This window comes from Nicotiana attenuata, unplaced genomic scaffold (genome assembly GCF_001879085.1).
Source record: "Nicotiana attenuata strain UT unplaced genomic scaffold, NIATTr2, whole genome shotgun sequence".
In the NCBI taxonomy this organism is placed as follows: Eukaryota; Viridiplantae; Streptophyta; class Magnoliopsida; order Solanales; family Solanaceae; genus Nicotiana; species Nicotiana attenuata.
In genome coordinates this window covers 300,141-318,702 of record NW_017671051.1, presented here as the reverse complement: position 1 = coordinate 318,702, position 18,562 = coordinate 300,141, and the positions used below count along the sequence as shown (strand labels likewise).

General features: G+C 38.8%; 1 protein-coding gene across 1 annotated transcript; it reads left to right on the top strand.

The window, feature by feature from the left end:
* The first annotated feature begins 12,128 nt into the window (after positions 1–12,128).
* Positions 12,129–14,252, top strand: LOC109205532 (chlorophyll a-b binding protein 6A, chloroplastic-like). The gene is made up of 4 exons (XM_019368242.1): positions 12,129–12,421; positions 12,574–12,676; positions 13,509–13,797; positions 13,993–14,252. Exons 1-4 carry the CDS (start codon positions 12,228–12,230, stop codon positions 14,142–14,144), a joined length of 738 nt encoding a protein of 245 aa, XP_019223787.1. The 5' UTR covers positions 12,129–12,227; the 3' UTR covers positions 14,145–14,252.
* The last annotated feature ends 4,310 nt before the right edge of the window (positions 14,253–18,562 follow it).

Below are 18,562 nucleotides of genomic sequence, written 5' to 3'. Positions count from 1 at the left end.
ATATTTTATACATATAAATATTATTGTAATGTAATTTATAAATATTTCCTAAACTTTTTCACATCTTTTAATGTATTATTTTAAGTTTGGACTTAATATTCTTGAATGGTAAATAAATTTTGTAGCCCATAAATGTAGTAACTCAAACAAAAGTTTACATCGATACTAATGCTAACACAAGAAATTTAATTCAATACTAGGAATGATGGTAGTGTTGGATATCTATTTTTTTAGTTTTACATTGGTTTTATAATGAAAATGCATAACTTAATTTATCTTTTTCTTTAGTGCTTAGTTATGTAATAATACTACTTATTAGCTATATTTATTTTAGCATGACCTATATAGTATATTTAGATTATATTAATTTTCATCATGGTTTATAAATTAGTAATATTTGCTTTATGCAATTTTATTTATCTTTGTTATTGAATATTTTTAGTATAGCTATGACTTATCTCAATTATTGTTGTTGGCGCCAAGTTAATGTGATAAGTTTTGAAGACTGACAAAAGAACTCAGACATGGACCAGGTCCATCTTGTGAAGCACAGTTGTGATCAACCCAAACATGTGAGATGCACGTGAAGGAGATAAATCTAACTTATCAGAAGTAATATCTCCTGATCTGATCGAAAATGTTGCATATTGGATAAGGAGAGAAAGACTCCTTACACGAATAGCACACAGTTTAAGAAGAGGATAGTGTTAGAGTATGAGATCAACTATAACTCTTCTACGATAGAAGAGTAGCATCTATATCCCAGTTAACCTCTAATTACTAACCCAATAAATATTAGTGTTTTTCTCTTTTACAGGTAACGCACATAAGCAGAAGTTAAACGTAAATTGAGAGCAAAATAGCAAGGCAATTTTGCAAGCAATTTATGTGTGATTCAAGCGTGCAATCCTGAAGCTACTTGAACAAGATAGAAGAACTAGTTCCGAGTGTCTATCTTTTATTCTAGTTCAATTGTAGTAGCTGATTTTACATTGTACCTTTCAGATTTTATAGAAGCAATTGTATTAGGTACCTTGAGTGTTCAAGTTAGAGTTAACTTGAAGTTGTTGCAACAGTTGAGGCTGTGTGCCACAACGGGATTAGAGTTAATCCTTATGTTTACAAAGAGTTTTGTAAATGTTGTTTTGGCTCAGTGATTTTAGTGGAAGTTTGGGAAAATCCTACTGAGTGGTAGGTCGTGGTTTTTTCACCTTTTGAGCCAGTTTTTTTCCACGTAAAAATCTCTGTGTTCTTTATTTTCTTTACTTCTTATTCCGCAAACAGTAGTAGTTGGAACACATAGAAGAACCATGTCCTTCTATAGTTCAGTTAAGCAAAAATTGGGTACCACACAAATCATCCCCCACTCTTGTGTGGTACTGAAGTATAAAACATCAATTGGTATAAGAGCGGGTTATCCTTGAAGAGGCTAACACCTTAGGAAAAGATCAAGATGAGTGCACCACCTGGAAACTGGGAAGGGCAATCCACTGCTAGGCCCCCACTCTTTAATGGTCAGTACTATTCTTGGTGGAAGAAGAGAATGAGAGATCACATCATAGGAGAAGACGATGAACTCTGGGACATAGTCACTGATGGTCCCCTGGCTACTACAATGAAGAATGCTGAAGGAGTGGACGTGCCAAAGACAAGAGCTGACTGCACTGCTGAAGATTTGAAGAAATGGGAAAAGAATGCCAAGGCCAAGAAATGGCTTGTGTGTGGACTAGGACCAGACGAGTACATCAGGATTCAAAGCTGCACCACTACTAAGGAGATATGGGACACTTTACAAGTGTCCCATGAAGGAACTCCTCAAGTAAAGAGATCAAGAGGAACACTGCTATATTCTCAATATGAGAATTTTTACCATGAAGGAAGGAGAAACCATCCAGGAGATGTACACAAGGTTCACAACACTAACAAATGAACTTAAATCTCTTGGGAGAATTATCCTTGAAGAAGACAAGGTTGAGAAAATCTTGACAATGGTCTTACCAGTAACTTGGGAAAGCAAAATCACTGCTATTCAGGAATCAAAGAACATTGCTACTCTCAAGGTGGATGAATTGATTGGAAATCTCACTGCCTATGAACTGAGAAGGCAAACCATGAAAATGGATGCACCTAAGAAGGAAAGGAGTCTGGCTCTCAGAATAGCTGAAGGTGAAGATCTAGAGGATGATGAAGTGGCCATGATCACAAGGGATTTCAAAAAGTACCTGATGAGAGGAAAGGGTTCTTCAAGAGGTACAACCTTCAACAAACCAAGAGCTCCTGAGAAACAAACCCATGAGGGTTGCTACAAATATGGCAAGACTGATCACATGATCAAGAACTGTCCCCAGTGGGAAATTGAATGGACGAAGGAAAGGGCTGAACGAAGGAACAGGTTCAACCCAAAAGGAACAAAGGATCAACAAAGGCTATGGTTGCTGCTTGGGGAGAGACATCAGATAAAGATTCAGAAGATGAAGCTGGAGATGAACAAGCACTTATGGCCATCGGAGAATCAGATGATGAACAAGAGGTAAATGTGACTCATCTCAAAGACAAGATTAAACTTCTGTCTAAAGAAAGGTTATCCGAACTATTGCTAGACTTCATCGATGAATCTGAGATAATTAACAATGAGAAGGAAAAACTGTCTAGGGAGTGTGTGATCTTAAAAGCCAAGTGCAAAAACCTAGAATCTAGGGCTAATGAGAGTGATAGTAAAAATGCTGAGTTGAAGAAACAGGTTCTTGAACTTGACACCAGCGTCTTAGAACTTAGGTCTAAAAATTTAAAACTGAAATTAGAAACAGGTAAGAAGAAAACTGATCACACACATCTCACCTTAGAAGAAAATCTAGGAAAGATGAAGGATGAGTTGTACAAAAAGGATGAGCAGATAAGAGTCTTAAAAGAAGACCTAGGGAAGGTAAAGCATGAACTAGACAGAACTTGCAAATGGAATAAGGCTTCTAATGCACTATCCTGGCTACAAGAACACCACAGTAGCAACAAGAGAGGACTTGGCTATGGGACACAAACACCTAAGTGTGGCAAGACTGGTCATTACAAAAATGAATGTGATGTAAAAGAAAATGCCAGTCAAAAGAACAAAACCTTTGTCCAAGGGAAAAGTAGGCTGCCTAGGTGGGCCAAAAGGAATTTAATTTACCCCTTTGCCTATAGAAAGGGACCTAAACTAGTTTGGGTTCCTAAGACTAACCCCTGATTTATTTTTGCAGGCCCAAGTGAAGGGAAGTAGCCAAATATGGTACATGGATAGTGGCTGCTCAAAACATATGACTGGAAGCAAGAACCAATTCCTTTCACTTGAGGACTTAAAAGGAGGTAATGTCTCCTTTGGAAATGGGAAGAAAGGTGAGATTATTGGGGTTGGAAAGGTAGGTAAGACAGACTCACATTCCATTGAGAATGTCTACTTGATAGATGGCTTGAAATATAGCCTAATCAGTGCATCACAACTATGTGACACAGGTAACTTGGTAGCATTCACCTCAACTAAATGTTTTGTGTTTAATCTTACCACTGACAAGATTGTTTTGCAGGGAAAAAGAGTTAACAATATTTACATTGTAAATTTGTCCACTCTTTCAGAAAATGAGAGTGTGTTGGACAATGATCCCCTCTTGTGGCACAAAATACTTGGTCATGCAAGTTTAAATCAACTCAACAAATTAGTCTCCAAGGACCTGGTGATAGGATTGCCTAACATCAAGTTCAAGGAAGATAAAGTTTGTGAGGCTTGTGCAAGGGAGAAGTAGGTAAGATCCTCTTTTAAAAGTGTTACGCCCCTCAGTATTATGTCGATGTTATGCTCTGCAGTAATATATTACAACAATATTGCACCCAGCAGTATTACACTATGGTGATGTTACGCTTTGCAGTATTAAGTTACGACGATGTTGCACCCTGAAGTATTGTACGTTAAATTTGTCGTAAGGTAATTGACATCAGTCCAAGTAAAAGATTATTTGGAGATTATAAGGATTATGCTATTTCACAAGCGATTAGTAAATTCATGAAGGTGAAAGGGGGAGCAAGTCGAAGAAAATGAATTTTGTCCAAGTTTGGCATTTTGGGGTAAAATACAGCCCGAGCTAAAATACCTGATATTTATGGACTAGTTCATACGAGGTACCACATGACCATAATAGTAAGGTGTATAAGGTACGTGAAAAGTGAGTAATATTTTAAGTAAGTGGGAATAATTCTCAATTTTGCGGGTAATTGATTAATTACCGGGTAACGGGATATTACCTAATTAATTGAAGATATATTTGGATAAGATTAATCCCCACCCCACGTGGCAGCAGATGAAGGAACACTTAAGTGACTTGTCTTTAGACAAGCCAACTAGTGGGCACATGGACAACAAATCTTAAGGAATTTTACACGTAAGAAGTGATTATCTTAGCCATCTTTATCTTGTCTTTCAAGACTATTCAATTCATTTTATAACAAGAAAATATAATGAAAGGAACAACAAGGAACAAAGGGAGGGAATTCATGAAGTTAATCTGAGACTTTTCATTACATTTCTGACGGCAATTCTTGAATTTACAACAAAATTCATACCAAGTTCATACAATCAGAACAATAGCCGTGAATTGACAATTACAAAGCAGAACGCCATTCTTCATGTTTTCAACAGAAACGTCTTGCAACAAAGCGATTCCAACGAAAGTTATTAGAACTTAGCAACGTAAAATTTTGCGGTTCTAAAGGAGTACGGTGCAATCTTCTCCAAAAATATGATACAGAGTTTTCCCTCCTCCAGGTATGTTAAGGCTATCCCTTCTTTCTTTTGGCATGATCCACACGATACGAACGAAATGTGCAAATGCACAAATTCCATGAATGACTCTATTCATAGAAGTATTAGAGATATCTATGTTCTTGAATTTTCATGTGTCATAATATTTTATCATCTGTTCATGGGTCTCAGAAAAATACGAAAGTTGAAAAGAGTTTACTTTATGATATTACTCAAAGGAAAAATGGTGTTATGACATTCCCAAAGATTTTATTAACGTACTTTTCATGCATTGCATTCATGTACATTGACACGTGACCAGATGGCGTTATATACACGAATATATGTATGTATATATATGTATATGGGATATGGAAAAGGTTATGACGTTATATACGCACCACCACCTGATCAGCTGGTATACGTTGATGATTTTGCCCACAGTGGCCAAGATGATATGATGTGATGCCCTCAGAGGCTGATGATGTTATGAAACATGTACCTATGCACGACATGACATTCATACGCATATGCATGATACTATAATTATTTCATGATTTACAAGGTTATTCAGACTTACAGGTTGAGTCATGTACTCTATATTTCTTCCATGTCTGTTATGTACTTATTTATGTGTCTTACATACTCGGTACATTTTTTGTACTGACGTCCCTTTTGCCTGGGGATGCTGCGTTTCATGCCCGCAGGTCCCGATAGATAGGTCGAGAGCCCTCCAAGTAGGCTATCAGCTCAGAGGAAGATGTTGGTGCGCTCCATTTGCTTCAGAGTTGCTTGTTTGGTTAGTATGATTTAGACGTGTATTGTTTGGTATGGTGGGACTTTGTCCCGACCTTTATGACATTTATGTACTCTTAGAGGCTTGTAGACATATGTCGTGTACGTAAAAGATTGTACGGCCTTATCGGCCTATGTTTTGAGTTTATAAATGATTATGTTGGCCTATTAGGCCCGTATGTCACGTGTATATGATGACGTATAAGAAAGATATGTTACGTTGGTACTCGGTTGAGTAAGGTACCGGGTACCCGTCGCGTCCCATCGGTTTGGGTCATGACAAAAAGCAAGAATATGGTAAGCACGACCAAGACGATGGAACTGGTCCATATGGATCTTTGTGGTCCAATGAGAACATTGAGCAGAGGTGGTAAGAAATATGTGATGGTAATTGTTGATGATTACTCTAGGTTTACTTGGGTATTGTTCTTAACATCTAAGGATGAAGCATTTGATATGTTCACTGCCTTTATTAGAAAAACTCAAAAACAACTAGGAAATCAACTTGCATCAATTAGATCTGATCATGGAACTGAATTTGAAAATGCTAAGTTTGCTGAATTTTGTGATGAGCATGGTATAGATCATAATTTCTCTACACCTAGGACTCCTCAACAAAATGGAGTAGTTGAAAGAAAGAATAGGACTCTTGAATATATGGCTAGAACTATACTTCTTTCTAGTAAACTGCCTCATAGCTTCTGGGCAGAGGCTGTAAATACTGCATGTTACATCATAAATAGGTGCATGACCAGACCTCTTGTAGAGAAGACTCCCTATGAGTTACTTAAAGGGAGAAAACCAAATATATCCCATCTTAGGGCATTTGGATGCAAGTGCTTTGTGCACAACAATGGAAAGGACTCCCTAGGTAAGTTTGATCCCAGAAGTGATGACGGAGTATTCTTGGGATATTCTTCACATAGAAAAATCCTATAAAGTGTATAACAAAAGAACTTTGTGTATAGAAGAAAGTGTACATGTAGTTTTTGATGAAACTAACATTCTTTCTGAGAGACAGGAACATGAAGATGAAGCCATTGGGCTGGTAAGAGACTTGAGTAAAGTCACAGCTCAAGCTAAAGAGGCATCAAAAGAAGGAACAGGTGATGGAACAGGTTCTTCCATTCAGGGCAACCTGACAGGGGGAACTGAACAAAGAAGAAATGAATCTAATTCCCAAATGGAACCTGTTCATGAGCCTGTTCCTCAGCAACAAAACATGGGAGAAACTCCAAACGGAAATCAGTTGGTTGTGAAACCTTACAAGTATCAAAGTTCTCATCCCATTGAGAACATCCTTACTGATCCAACTTCTGGAGTCAAAACCAGATCTCAATTAAAGAATATGTGTGCTTTTGATGCATTCTTATCTCTTATTAAACCTAAAAATATTGCTGAAGCTTTGCAGGATACAGATTGGATGAATGCAATATAAGATGAACTCAATCAGTTTGAAAGAAGTCAAGTGTGGCATCTGGTAGCAAGACCCAAGGACAGGTTAGTGATTGGCACTAAATGGGTCTTCAGAAACAAACTTGATGAAGATGGAACAGTTACAAGGAACAAGGCAAGGTTAGTGGTCCAAGGCTATAGCCAAGAGGAGGGCATAAATTATGATGAGACCTTTGCTCCAGTAGCAAGACTGGAGGCAATAAGACTCCTCATAGCCTTTGCAGCACACATGGAATTTACCCTTCACCAAATGGATGTGAAGAGTGCCTTCCTCAATGGCTACCTAAAGGAAGAAGTCTTTGTCAAACAACCTCTAGGGTTTGAAAGTAAGGAGTGTCCAGATCATGTATACAAATTGGACAAAGCCTTATATGGACTCAAGTAGGCTCCTAGAGCATGGTATGAACGTCTATCCAAATTCCTGCTTGAACATGGCTACAAAAGAGGTAAGATTGACAGTACTCTATTCTTGAGGGAAAAAGGTGAGGATCTACTAGTAGTACAAATTTATGTTGATGACATAATTTTTGGGGCAACCACTGAAAAACTGAGTAAGGATTTTGCAAAATTAATGGGGAGTGAATTTGAAATGAGTATGATGGGTGAGTTTAATTTTTTCTTAGGTTTACAGATCAAACAAAACCCTAATGGAACCATGATCCATCAGCAGAAATATGCAAAGGAGTTAATTACGAAGTTTAAAATGGATGAATCAAAAGAAATAGATACACCCATTGCAACTGCCACTAAATTAGACATAGATGAACCTGGTTCATCTGTTGATCAAAAGTTGTATAAGGGTATGATTGACTCACTTTTGTATCTTACTGCTAGCAGACCTGACATAGTTTTCAGTGTAGGGCTTTGTGATCGTTTTCAAGCCAATCCTAAGGAATCCCACTTGACTGCTGTCAAGAGGATACTGAGATATTTGAAAGGCACTACTAATCTTTGTCTTTGGTACCTTGAAGGTAGTAACTTTAATCGAGTAGGATATGCTGATGCTGACTATGCAGGTTTCCTTGTGGATAGGAAAAGCACCTCAGGTATGACTCATTTTCTTGGCTCATGTCTGGTATCATGGGCCACTAAAAAGCAGAATTCAGTGGCCTTATCCACTGCTGAGGCTGAGTATGTTGCTGCTGCCTCTTGTTGTGCCCAACTACTGTGGATCAAGCAGCAGCTAATGGATTTTGGCATTGAGATTGGTTGCATCCCTATTTTCTGTGATAACACTAGTACTATAAGTATGACAAAGAACCCAGTTCATCATAAGAGGACTAAGCACATAGATGTTAGACATCATTTCTTAAGGGACAACTATAAGAAAGGATTGATTACTATAGAATTTTGTGCTACTGAAAACAAATTGCTGACATCTTTACTAAAGCACTAAGTAGAGAAAGCTTTGAGAGGAACATGTTAGAATTAGGGATGATTAAGATCACCTAATGGGACCAATTCAGAATGCACAGTGAAAAAAAAAATTTTCTTGGCTAAGAAATCTAGAACTTTTGTAAATATCTAGATTAATTTTTATTCATCTTCATACTGTAAATAGTATACTCCAGTGACATGTGTTGATATGACTCACTGATCTCTAACAAATTTTTTTCTCTATTTTGGTAAATTGAGGCATGATCAAGGGAATTCTAAATGAAGAACCTGGTTCATCAGTATTGGTTCATCTGTGTGACAAGGTATGTTTTCTATATTCTGCACAATTAGAAATATAAATATTTAAATCACGAGCAGAATCCTAACAATGTTCAACACATCAAAAAATTCTATCCAGTTGTTTTTTTGAACCAGTTCCGTCCTCATTAGAATTCTAACCACAAAAAATGCCTAAAATCTAGGGAAGCCTAACCGTTCGTTCAACCTGCAATTTCAGGTTGATTAGACCTCTAGTTGACTGCTAAAGCTACCGTTATCCATCAAATGAGTCTTTCCCTTTAAATACTCATTATTAATTCCTGCCACCCTCATAATTCAAAACCGTCAAAAACCTTCTTCACTGTAAATTGCTTTCTTCTTCAAAAGTTTAACTCACCAACTCTCTCAAGCAATCAGCTATAATGACGAACCCACAAGATAACCCCGTAACTCCTCCACAACCTACTCCCTCTGATTCATCCACCCCTCCTCCACCTAGCACGACCCCTCAACCCGGAGAAGGCGAGTGAAAATGCTTGCTCGCAAAACGGTGGCATCTGGTGCTCTGTCAAAGAAATTGAACGAGAAATTAAAGGCGAGTCAAGCCCAAGATTCTGACTCTAATTCTGATTCGTTCAAATCTGCAAGTGAGGGGGAAGAAACTGGGTCTTCTGACTCTGAGAAGGCTAAAAAATTCCCTTCTGAGGTAAGCTCTTCCTTGGCTGAAAATTTAGAAAATAGGTTTGTTTTGGTTGGGCCTATCAGGGATGTGGAAATGCCTGAATTGGGAAGGAGTGGAGGTAAAAAGAAAATTGCAAAAGGAAAAGAGAGAGAGGGTGATATGGTGATGTGAGGGGAAAAGGGAAAGGAGTGGCTGATTCCTAACCCACTTCTGAATTGCCTGTACTAGCTATTTGTGGGGTTACACAGGAAACTGTGGAAGAAAGTGGCAAGAAGTCAGGGGGAAGTGGTTCAGGGGAGGCTGCTGAGGGGTTAGTTAATCTAAGTTCACAGGGAGATGAACCTGGTTCATCAATTGAAGAGACCCTAGCAGACCTTCTAAAAAAGGGTAGGTGCAAGTTATGATCCAAAGAAGAGGAGAACTCCAACACCAAAAGCCCCCAGCACTGCAAAACCTTCCAAGAAACGAAAGGCCTCCTCCCCAAAAACTGCTGAAATTCCTTTGCCAAAGGGAAGAGCCACAAGGAGTAGAGTGAAATAGGTTGAGAGTGAATTTCAAAAAGCTTTTGCAGACAGCAAGAAAAAGAGGATGGACAAAGGAAAGGCTAAGGTTGCAGAATCCTCTGAAGCTGTATACGTTGAGGAGATGGAACAGGTCCATCAGGAGAAAGTTACAACAATGGAGGTTCAGACCCCCAAACCCAAAAAGACCAAGACTTCTTCCAAGAAGTCTTCATCTGTGTCTAAGGCTGCTGAACCTGCATTGGCCAAGAGGACAAGGTCTGCAATGAAAAACAAACAAGTTACAATCTTTGAAGATGAGGACTGGAGTGGTGAAGAAGAGAGTGAGTCTGAAGGTGAACAAGACAAGTTGGCCATGTTTGGCAAAAGAAAATTTTTGAAGGGACGATTGCTGAAAGATTTGGTGGAACCAGGAATGATTCGTTTGGTTAACACCCTAGCTGCTCAGGGTTGGAAAGACATGGTCCTTCAGATGGATGAGAGATTGGCCAGAAATGAAATCATTGAATTCATGGCAAATGCTGAGGTCAAAGATGACAGAGTTACAAGCAAAGTCAAAGGAGTTCAAGTGACCTTTGATGCAGAGACGCTGGGAGAGATTCTTGACATACCTGCTGAGGGATATGATGACTACACTAGGCAAAGATAGCCAAGTCTGGACTCCCTTCCTTCTGCCCTTGCAATCGCTAGGAGATTCTGTAATGTTGAAGAAGTGAATGATGCCAAGTTTGTGCACAAGAGTGAGATGAAGCCACAACACAAAGTCATTTTTGAGTTTGTCAACAAGTGCCTACTACCCAGGCAGGAGAGAAGGCATATTGCTAACTATATGGACTTAGTTCTAATGGAGTGCCTTGAAAGTGGAAGGCAAATTAACTGGCTTGCATTCATCATCAAGCTACTGGACAGGGTTATCAATGGCTCCAAGGCTCATGCCACCCCCTATGGATTTATTCTGACTACGATTCTGGATAGGTGAAATGTGCCTCTGAAGAAGTGGGAAATGGCCAGAAGCAAGGATTACTTTGGCATTAATACTCTGCTTGATTGTGACTATTTAGTCAATGCCATTCCAAATGAACCTGGTTCATCCAAGAAGACACCTATCAACAGTAAAGTCAGGGCTCTTGTTCAGGAAAGTGAGGCCAAGGATGCTGAGATAGCTAGGCTAAAGGCTCGTTTGGAAGAGGTTGAATCTGAGAGGGATGCTCTCAGAACTGAGCTTACCAAGGAAAAGGAGAAGAATGATGGGATTCTTCACAATATGCTGAATCTTCTCCAAGCCCAAAACCAACCCTCTAGCTCCCCCAAGCCATAGGAATTCTAGCCTTTGTCTCCTGAACCTGTCTAGTACCTTCAGTGACCTAGATTAGGAATTTTTCTTTCTTTTTGCTCATGTTTTGAATATTTTTGCTTTCTGGTTGTGGAAGCAACATATCCTCTATCAATGATATCTACCGTTTTTGCTCTTGTTGACTGCTAATATTTCCTTGATAGTTTAAATATGTTTGCCTGATTACTGATGATTGATCCATGATTGCACTTGCAATTGCCCCAGTGGCCATGAGCACTTATTAAAATCTGGAACTTGATCTGGGACTAAAAAATCCGAACTACCCCGACCTATATACACCCCTACCGAGATAATTTTTGTTTAGACAGTTTAGCCCAAATAATTTGAGTTCAGAAACCTGCAATCTTTCACATGGGACAAGTGACTGTTTCATATGTCCATTCTATTATGGAAGGTTTGCCAATATTATATTGAAATAAACCTAGTAATACCATATGTATGCAAGGAAGTCCACTTGTACCTAAAGGTACAACATACATACTTATGTACATCAGTACATGCACACACAACGTACAATGGCAGTGTGAGAATTTCTTATATATTCAATGTAATATAACCTGTTATAGCATGCTATCCGTTTACTATTTATTCTAGTTTACCCAATTAATGTTATACTCTAGATTTGCATGTAATTACTTTTTAACTGATTTAATTATGCAAATATTTTTTAACCGTCATCACATAAAAGTTAAAACTCTATACACAGAGATATAATTCAGTAGATTATCCATGTAGACAATACTCTTAAGCCAAATGTGTGAACCTCCACCACGGAAGCAACATCAAGTATCTCAATAAATCCCATTTCCATCTTCCACATGGCCCAATCGCATAACAGAAGCTAGAGTCCTTAGCCAATAACATTTAACATTCAGATTCCCCTATATCTCCTCTTCTTCCCTTATACTAGCCATCACCCTGCTCCTCTATTCCCCCATATTCTCATTTTTCTTTTCTTCTTTTAACATTCTTTAAGTCAAATAGTAGCTTAATTCAATGGCTTCCAATGCATTGATGAGCTGCGGAATTGCAGCAGTTTCCCCCTCTGTCCTCTCTTCTTCCAAGTCTAAATTTGCCGCTGCAGTGCCGGTGTGTGTAGGAGCAGCCAATGGCAACTCCCGGTTCAGCATGTCTGCCGAGTGGATGCCGGGCCAGCCCCGCCCTCCTTACCTTGACGGTTCTGCCCCCGGGTAATAATTTACTCCCTCCTATCCATTTTCGTATACTGTATACACATTTTATACATAATTAGTGTATATTTTTTTGTATATATATTCGGCTAGGGGCTGTAACTATTTTTGGCTGAATTAATTGTATAATGGATGGGTGATTGTGAATACAGAGATTTTGGATTCGATCCACTTGGTCTAGGAGAAGTACCAGCGAACTTGGAGAGATACAAGGAGTCTGAACTCATTCACTGCAGATGGGCTATGCTTGCTGTGGTAAGCTAAGCTCCTATTTACTTTTTTATTTAAGTACAAATTTTGTTTCAAAATATGAGACTTTTAAGAATATAATTAGTACAAATAATCTTAGCCAAGCCATAGAGACTCTTCTTATTAAAGAAATGGGAGTGATTTTATTGTGTGATTTTATTGTGTGCCTCACATAATTGACATTAGTTGACATTAGTTGTGTGATGCCCTTTTTATCTCACACATTTGTGGACCTATATCTTACACATTTGGGTCCACAAAATTCTGGGACCACAAAGTTGTGACACAAAAAAGAAGCCTCACACAACTAGCGTTAGTTGTGTGAGGCACAAAATAAAATTGTTCGGGAAATGGGAAAGGACATGGCACAAAGTTTAAGAAAAAATGAAGACTTTAAGAATTTGTGATTCTAAACAAGTCAAAAAGGGTCAAGAGTATTTGTGTGGTTATAAAAGCTTCTCATTAAGGGTAGAATTAGAAATCTGAGGGAATAAGAGATAATTGGAACGGACTAAAAAGGAAATAGGTTCACATAAACTGAAACGGAGGGAGTAAGAGATAATTAATTTGATTTTCAAGGAATTATTAAATTAATCTTTGATGATGAATCGACATTAATCTAGTCAACTCCCTAAGGTCATTAACATAGTAATCAGTTCTCGAATTGAGCTTAGTATTACTCATTTTTTTCCAGAGCAAATCTTTTTTATTGTGATTGAGTTATAGTGAAATAATATAATCACTAACTAGAAATATTCCAAGTTCAACATTTGAAATGTTTGGGAAGAATCCGTTAATGTTAAGTGAATTTCTAACATACATGTTATTGTCTTTGCAGCCTGGAATTCTAGTACCAGAAGCATTGGGCCTGGGCAACTGGGTAAAGGCCCAAGAATGGGCTGCCATTCCCGGAGGGCAAGCTACATATTTGGGTCAACCCGTCCCATGGGGTACTCTTCCCACTATTTTGGCCATTGAATTCTTAGCCATTGCTTTTGTAGAGCACCAAAGAAGTATGGAGAAGGATCCTGAGAAGAAGAAATACCCTGGTGGTGCTTTTGACCCATTGGGTTACTCTAAGGACCCAAAAAAGTTTGAAGAACTCAAAGTCAAGGAAATAAAAAATGGTGAGAACATTACCCTTCTTAAGTTCTTTAAAAATAATATTTTAATGAGCGTAAAATAAATTATTGAATTAAAATTTTTGGTTGAGAAAAACAAATGATAAGTTTCAAAGGGCTTTATGATCGAATAAATAAATGGTCGATGAGATTGAAGAAATGATAGTTAACGTTCTTTTATTTGGTGTTGGTGTTGAGTAGGTCGCCTTGCCTTGTTGGCTTTCGTCGGGTTCTGTGTACAACAATCAGCATACCCTGGAACAGGACCATTGGAGAACTTAGCAACTCACTTGGCTGATCCATGGCACAACAACATTGGAGATATCATTATCCCTAGAGGCATTTTGCCATGAAATCAATCTACAATCCCAAAATAGACCCCCGTTGTAAAACTCCCCATGTAACAAATTTGTAATGAAATGGACGTTTACGTATGCTCGGACCTTCTACCTAGAAAGTTACTATCTCTCCTTCCATGCTACTACCTAACAATTGTATGTTATGACACAAACTCTAGTTAGGAGCAAATGATTTTGAAGGTTGTTGCATTGGTTAAACTCAAGTTCAGGTCGCTTTCTACTGGATAATAAAGTGATTTCATAACAAGAAAAGAGGAGTTTAAGAATTTGGTTGTGACAAAAACTAATAGTACAAGGATCTATGAAATTTTTCCAAATAATTTAAGAATTTTGATTGTGATAATTATAGAATGCTACGGTCTAATGGATTTTTTTCTTCATTTTTTAATGTTTTCGGTCTTATTTATCCGATTAAGAGTTGAAAGTCTTAAAAATCTCCATTGATAAACTTTTACATTATCGAATATTTTGGATGATTTTAATTAAACTCTTGTTCTAATCTTTCTATCTAACATTTCGATCTGGAAATAAGCATTGACCTCTGGTATTCTCGAGTACTTTATACGACTCTTTTAATTTTTTCCAAATCTGTATCATCTTCAAGTGATCCTGTTCTCTTAGCCATTAATGTATTTTCTTATAAATTTCAGGAGAATTTATCTGCCACGAGTCTCTTTAGTTTAGTAATTTCTTTCTGTTGTTGTGTTTGCTTGTCGCTGGTTTGTTCACTCTTCATATGATAAAAATTGACTAGAATAAGTCCTTAGTCTTAGTTTTTGTCATCTACACATATCAATCACATAAACATGAAAAACCCACCTTAAAGAACAATAAGTAATGAGGAGATCTATGAAAGCATCTATCTACTGATTAAAACATTGATGGAAATATCTAACCTTCGTTTAATAAAAGAATTTGCTAGCTACTACAGGAAAAATAGCAAGGTGATTATGTATATTAACTCTCTTTCAATTGACAGGTTTACATGAATCATGGAAATAAACTTTTTTGTGATCCTTTGAGAATGGGCGGGCTGTGTTCATATACACAAACTTTTGCATCTCCAAATGGTATGGGCTTACATAAGATTTAATTAGCCTTGAACCATAGGCTTGTTGGCATGTTTTTGCGCATGCAAGTGGATTACATGTAATAATAATCTGAGTACCTTCAACAAAATTTCCTCCATTGGCCAAGATCATCAATAACACCAAAGAAAAGACTCTCCTTAGATTAATTTTCATTTTTCAACTTCTTTTTTTGTATCAAGATATTTCTACAATATTGGAGAAAAGTTTTAGTATTCTCTATATGAAAAATTAATTCGGTATTTATATAGACATTGTAACGACCCGATCGGTCATTTTGAGCTCTAGCGTGTCGTTCGGCGGTTTGAGGCCATGAGCAGCTTTACTTCAAGTATTATGACTTGTACGCGTGGTAGGGATTGAATTTCGGGAAGTTCGGAGTTGAATTGGAAAGAAAATTCTCATTTCGAAAGCTTTAAGTTGGAAGAATTGACTAAGATTGGATTTTAGAGTAAACGGCCTCGGAATCGGGATATGAAGGTTCCAGCAGGTTCGTATGATGATCTCGGACTTGGGCGTATGTTCGGATCGGGATTTGGATGACCCCAGAGCGTTTCGGCGCCTACTATGGAAGTTAGCATTTTGGAAGAATTTCATAAATTTGGGTTGAAGTGCATTTCAATGTTATTGATGTCCTTTTAGAAATTCGAGTCTGAGAATAACTCCATATGGTGATTCCGGTATTGCGAGCGCGTCCGGAAGTGGATTTGGAGGTCCATAGGTCATTTTGGAATCGTTTGGCGAAAGTTAGAAATTTGAAAATTTTTGAGAAGTTTGACCGGGAGTGGACTTTTTGATATCGGGGTCGAAATCTAATTCCGGAAGTTGGAGTAGGTCCGTAATGTCAAATGTGACTTGTGTGCAAAATTTGAGGTGAATCGGGCGCGATTCAATAGGTTTCAGCATCGAATGAGGAAGTTTGAAGTTCTAAAGTTCGTAAAGCTTGAATTGGAGTGCGATTCATGATTTTAGCGTTGTTTGATGTGAATTGAGGCCTCGAGCAGGTCCGCATTATGTTTAACTGGTTGGTGCGATTGGACGGGGTCCCGGGAGCCTCGGATAGATTCCTGGTGGTTAGCAGATCGAAAATAAAATTTGAGGAAGGGCTGAGGCAGCTGGGCATCCGGTGTAATCGCACCTGCGTGAAGAGGGCCGTATGTGCAAGCCCGCATGTGCGGGAAAGGACTCGCAGAAGCGGTCGAGTTCCGTAGAAGCGGGACCGCACCTGCTGATAACTAGGGATTCTAGTCTATTTTATGCTCCTTTTTTCTTGAGTTTTGGACTAAAATGTGTACAAGTATTCCCAAAAGCTAACTTGTTGTGCTTGTTTGGTAAAAAAGAGACAAGGATGTCATAACCAGCTCAAAAAAGGAGTGAAACATGCACAAGTTTAAAACCAAGTCAAAGCAGCGCCACATCAGAAAATCCACCGCGGACGCAGAAGACCCACCGCGACCGCGGTCCTTTTATCGTGGTCCGTAGTGGCAAGGTTCAAAGAGATGATTTTCTGGGAATGAAAGCTACCGCGGTCCGCGGTGATTTTATGCGACGCGGTACCTCTACTGCGATAGTGGTCCTTTTACCGCGGTCCGCGGAGAAGAGATTCAGAGAGCCTGGTCTGAGCTAAAGCTGAAGACCGCGGTCCGCGGTTGATTTACCGCGGCTGCGGTAGCCTCACCGCTGTAGCGATCCATTTTCCGCTGTCAGCGGTACCTCCGTCAGGGGTATTTTTGTTCGGAAAATTTGGCTGTGTATAAATACTACTTTTTTAGATTTTTAGGTCATCTTATCTGTAGCTGAGCACGTGAACTCCATATTTTACCTATTTTGAGTAATTTTGTAGCTTGTTTAGCAATTAACCTTAGAATCTTAACTTGTAATTACATTTTATGGGTTATTCTTCATCACAATCTATGATTTCTTCTTCAATTATGAGTAGCTAAACCCATTAGCAAGTGTTGTGGCTCAACCCTAGTGTGGGTATTTAATGAGTCTCTTATTTTAGGGCTTAGATGTTTATGGGTGAATGATATTTGGCCTGTTTTGTGCTTTTAATATTGAATTGGTGGTTGCAAACACTAATTTGTGCCTTTTTGACTTGGGCTCTTCTTGAGAAAGAGAGTCCAAGTCTAGGAAATTCAGGCCAACAAGGAATTGTGGTGCATTCTATCTCGTTCAAGAGATTGATAGCCCCAATTAAAGGGTTAAACCTAGAGATAGTAATACCCGACTTGAGCTAATTTTGCTTGCACAAATTTGAACACCCAATTGGACTTGAGAAAGCCAATTAGGGCATAGTCACTCAAACTACCGAGAGGTATAGAGTGAGTAGTTTCATGCATTGGCTATATCACGATCCCAGCTATAACAAATTGCCCTAAGTTTTAGATCCCAATAGATACTCACCTAGGAGTAAGTCACTTCCCTAGTGCGTCTTTACCAATCAAGAAAACCATACAAAAAAATATCATACTTAGTCAAATTCCCTGCATCATTAGAATAAAATTTTGAATAGTAAAATATCAAAGCATGTTTGGAAGTGTAAACAATTACATCGCGCATTGCTAGTTTAGATAGGAACCCAATCCCAAACTTATTCTAGCTCCCTGTGGATTCGATCCCGACCTTCTCGTGTAAAAGCAGCATCGACCGCTCTTGCCACTCTATAGTGGTGTAGGGTTGGACCAGATCACTTTTTGGCGCCGTTGCCGGGGAGCTAAACGGTTTTGGCTATCTATCTATCTATCTAGTTTTGTGTTCTGTTTTTGTTTCATTCTAGTTTACTAACTTGGGTGAATCATCAATATAGGTACAAAAATGGCAAACAATGCTCCTCTTGGAGATATTCCACTGGGGGAGGAGGTTGATGATAATGGAGAGGAGGAGGTACCTCTAGTACCTCAAGGACAAAGGAGAGGCCGACAGGCCAATGACAATATTCCAGACCCTCCCCCGCCACCTCCAAGAGCTGTACCTCGGGTGCTTCCAAACTAGGGCTACGCTAGTGCAATTGTCCCACCCCGGAACCGGGCGAGCAATTTTTAAATTACCAACGTGATGTTGACTTTATTGGAGCAGCGAGGGTACTTCACAAGAGTTCCTTATCAGAATGCGTACAAACACCTTAAAGGCTTCGTTGATACCTGTTGGAGAAACAAGCAGACGAATGTGTCAGAGGATGCACTGCGGTTGAGATTATTCCCTTTCTCACTTCGAGGGAAAGCATTGGACTGAATGGAGAGACTTCCCAACCATACCATCCATACATGGAATGAGTTGGCGGACAAGTTTATAGAAAAGTTTTTCTCGCCGGGCACATGGCGA

What these genes read in the sequence shown, in the direction of transcription:
- LOC109205532 (XM_019368242.1), top strand. Translation starts at nt 12,228, where the DNA reads ATGGCTTCCAATGCATTGATGAGCTGCGGAATTGCAGCAGTTTCCCCC. An exon ending in GATGGGCTATGCTTGCTGTG is followed by an intron (nt 12,677 to 13,508) that starts GTAAGCTAAGCT and finishes TTGTCTTTGCAG; the next exon opens with CCTGGAATTCTAGTACCAGA. An exon ending in AGTCAAGGAAATAAAAAATG is followed by an intron (nt 13,798 to 13,992) that starts GTGAGAACATTA and finishes GGTGTTGAGTAG; the next exon opens with GTCGCCTTGCCTTGTTGGCT.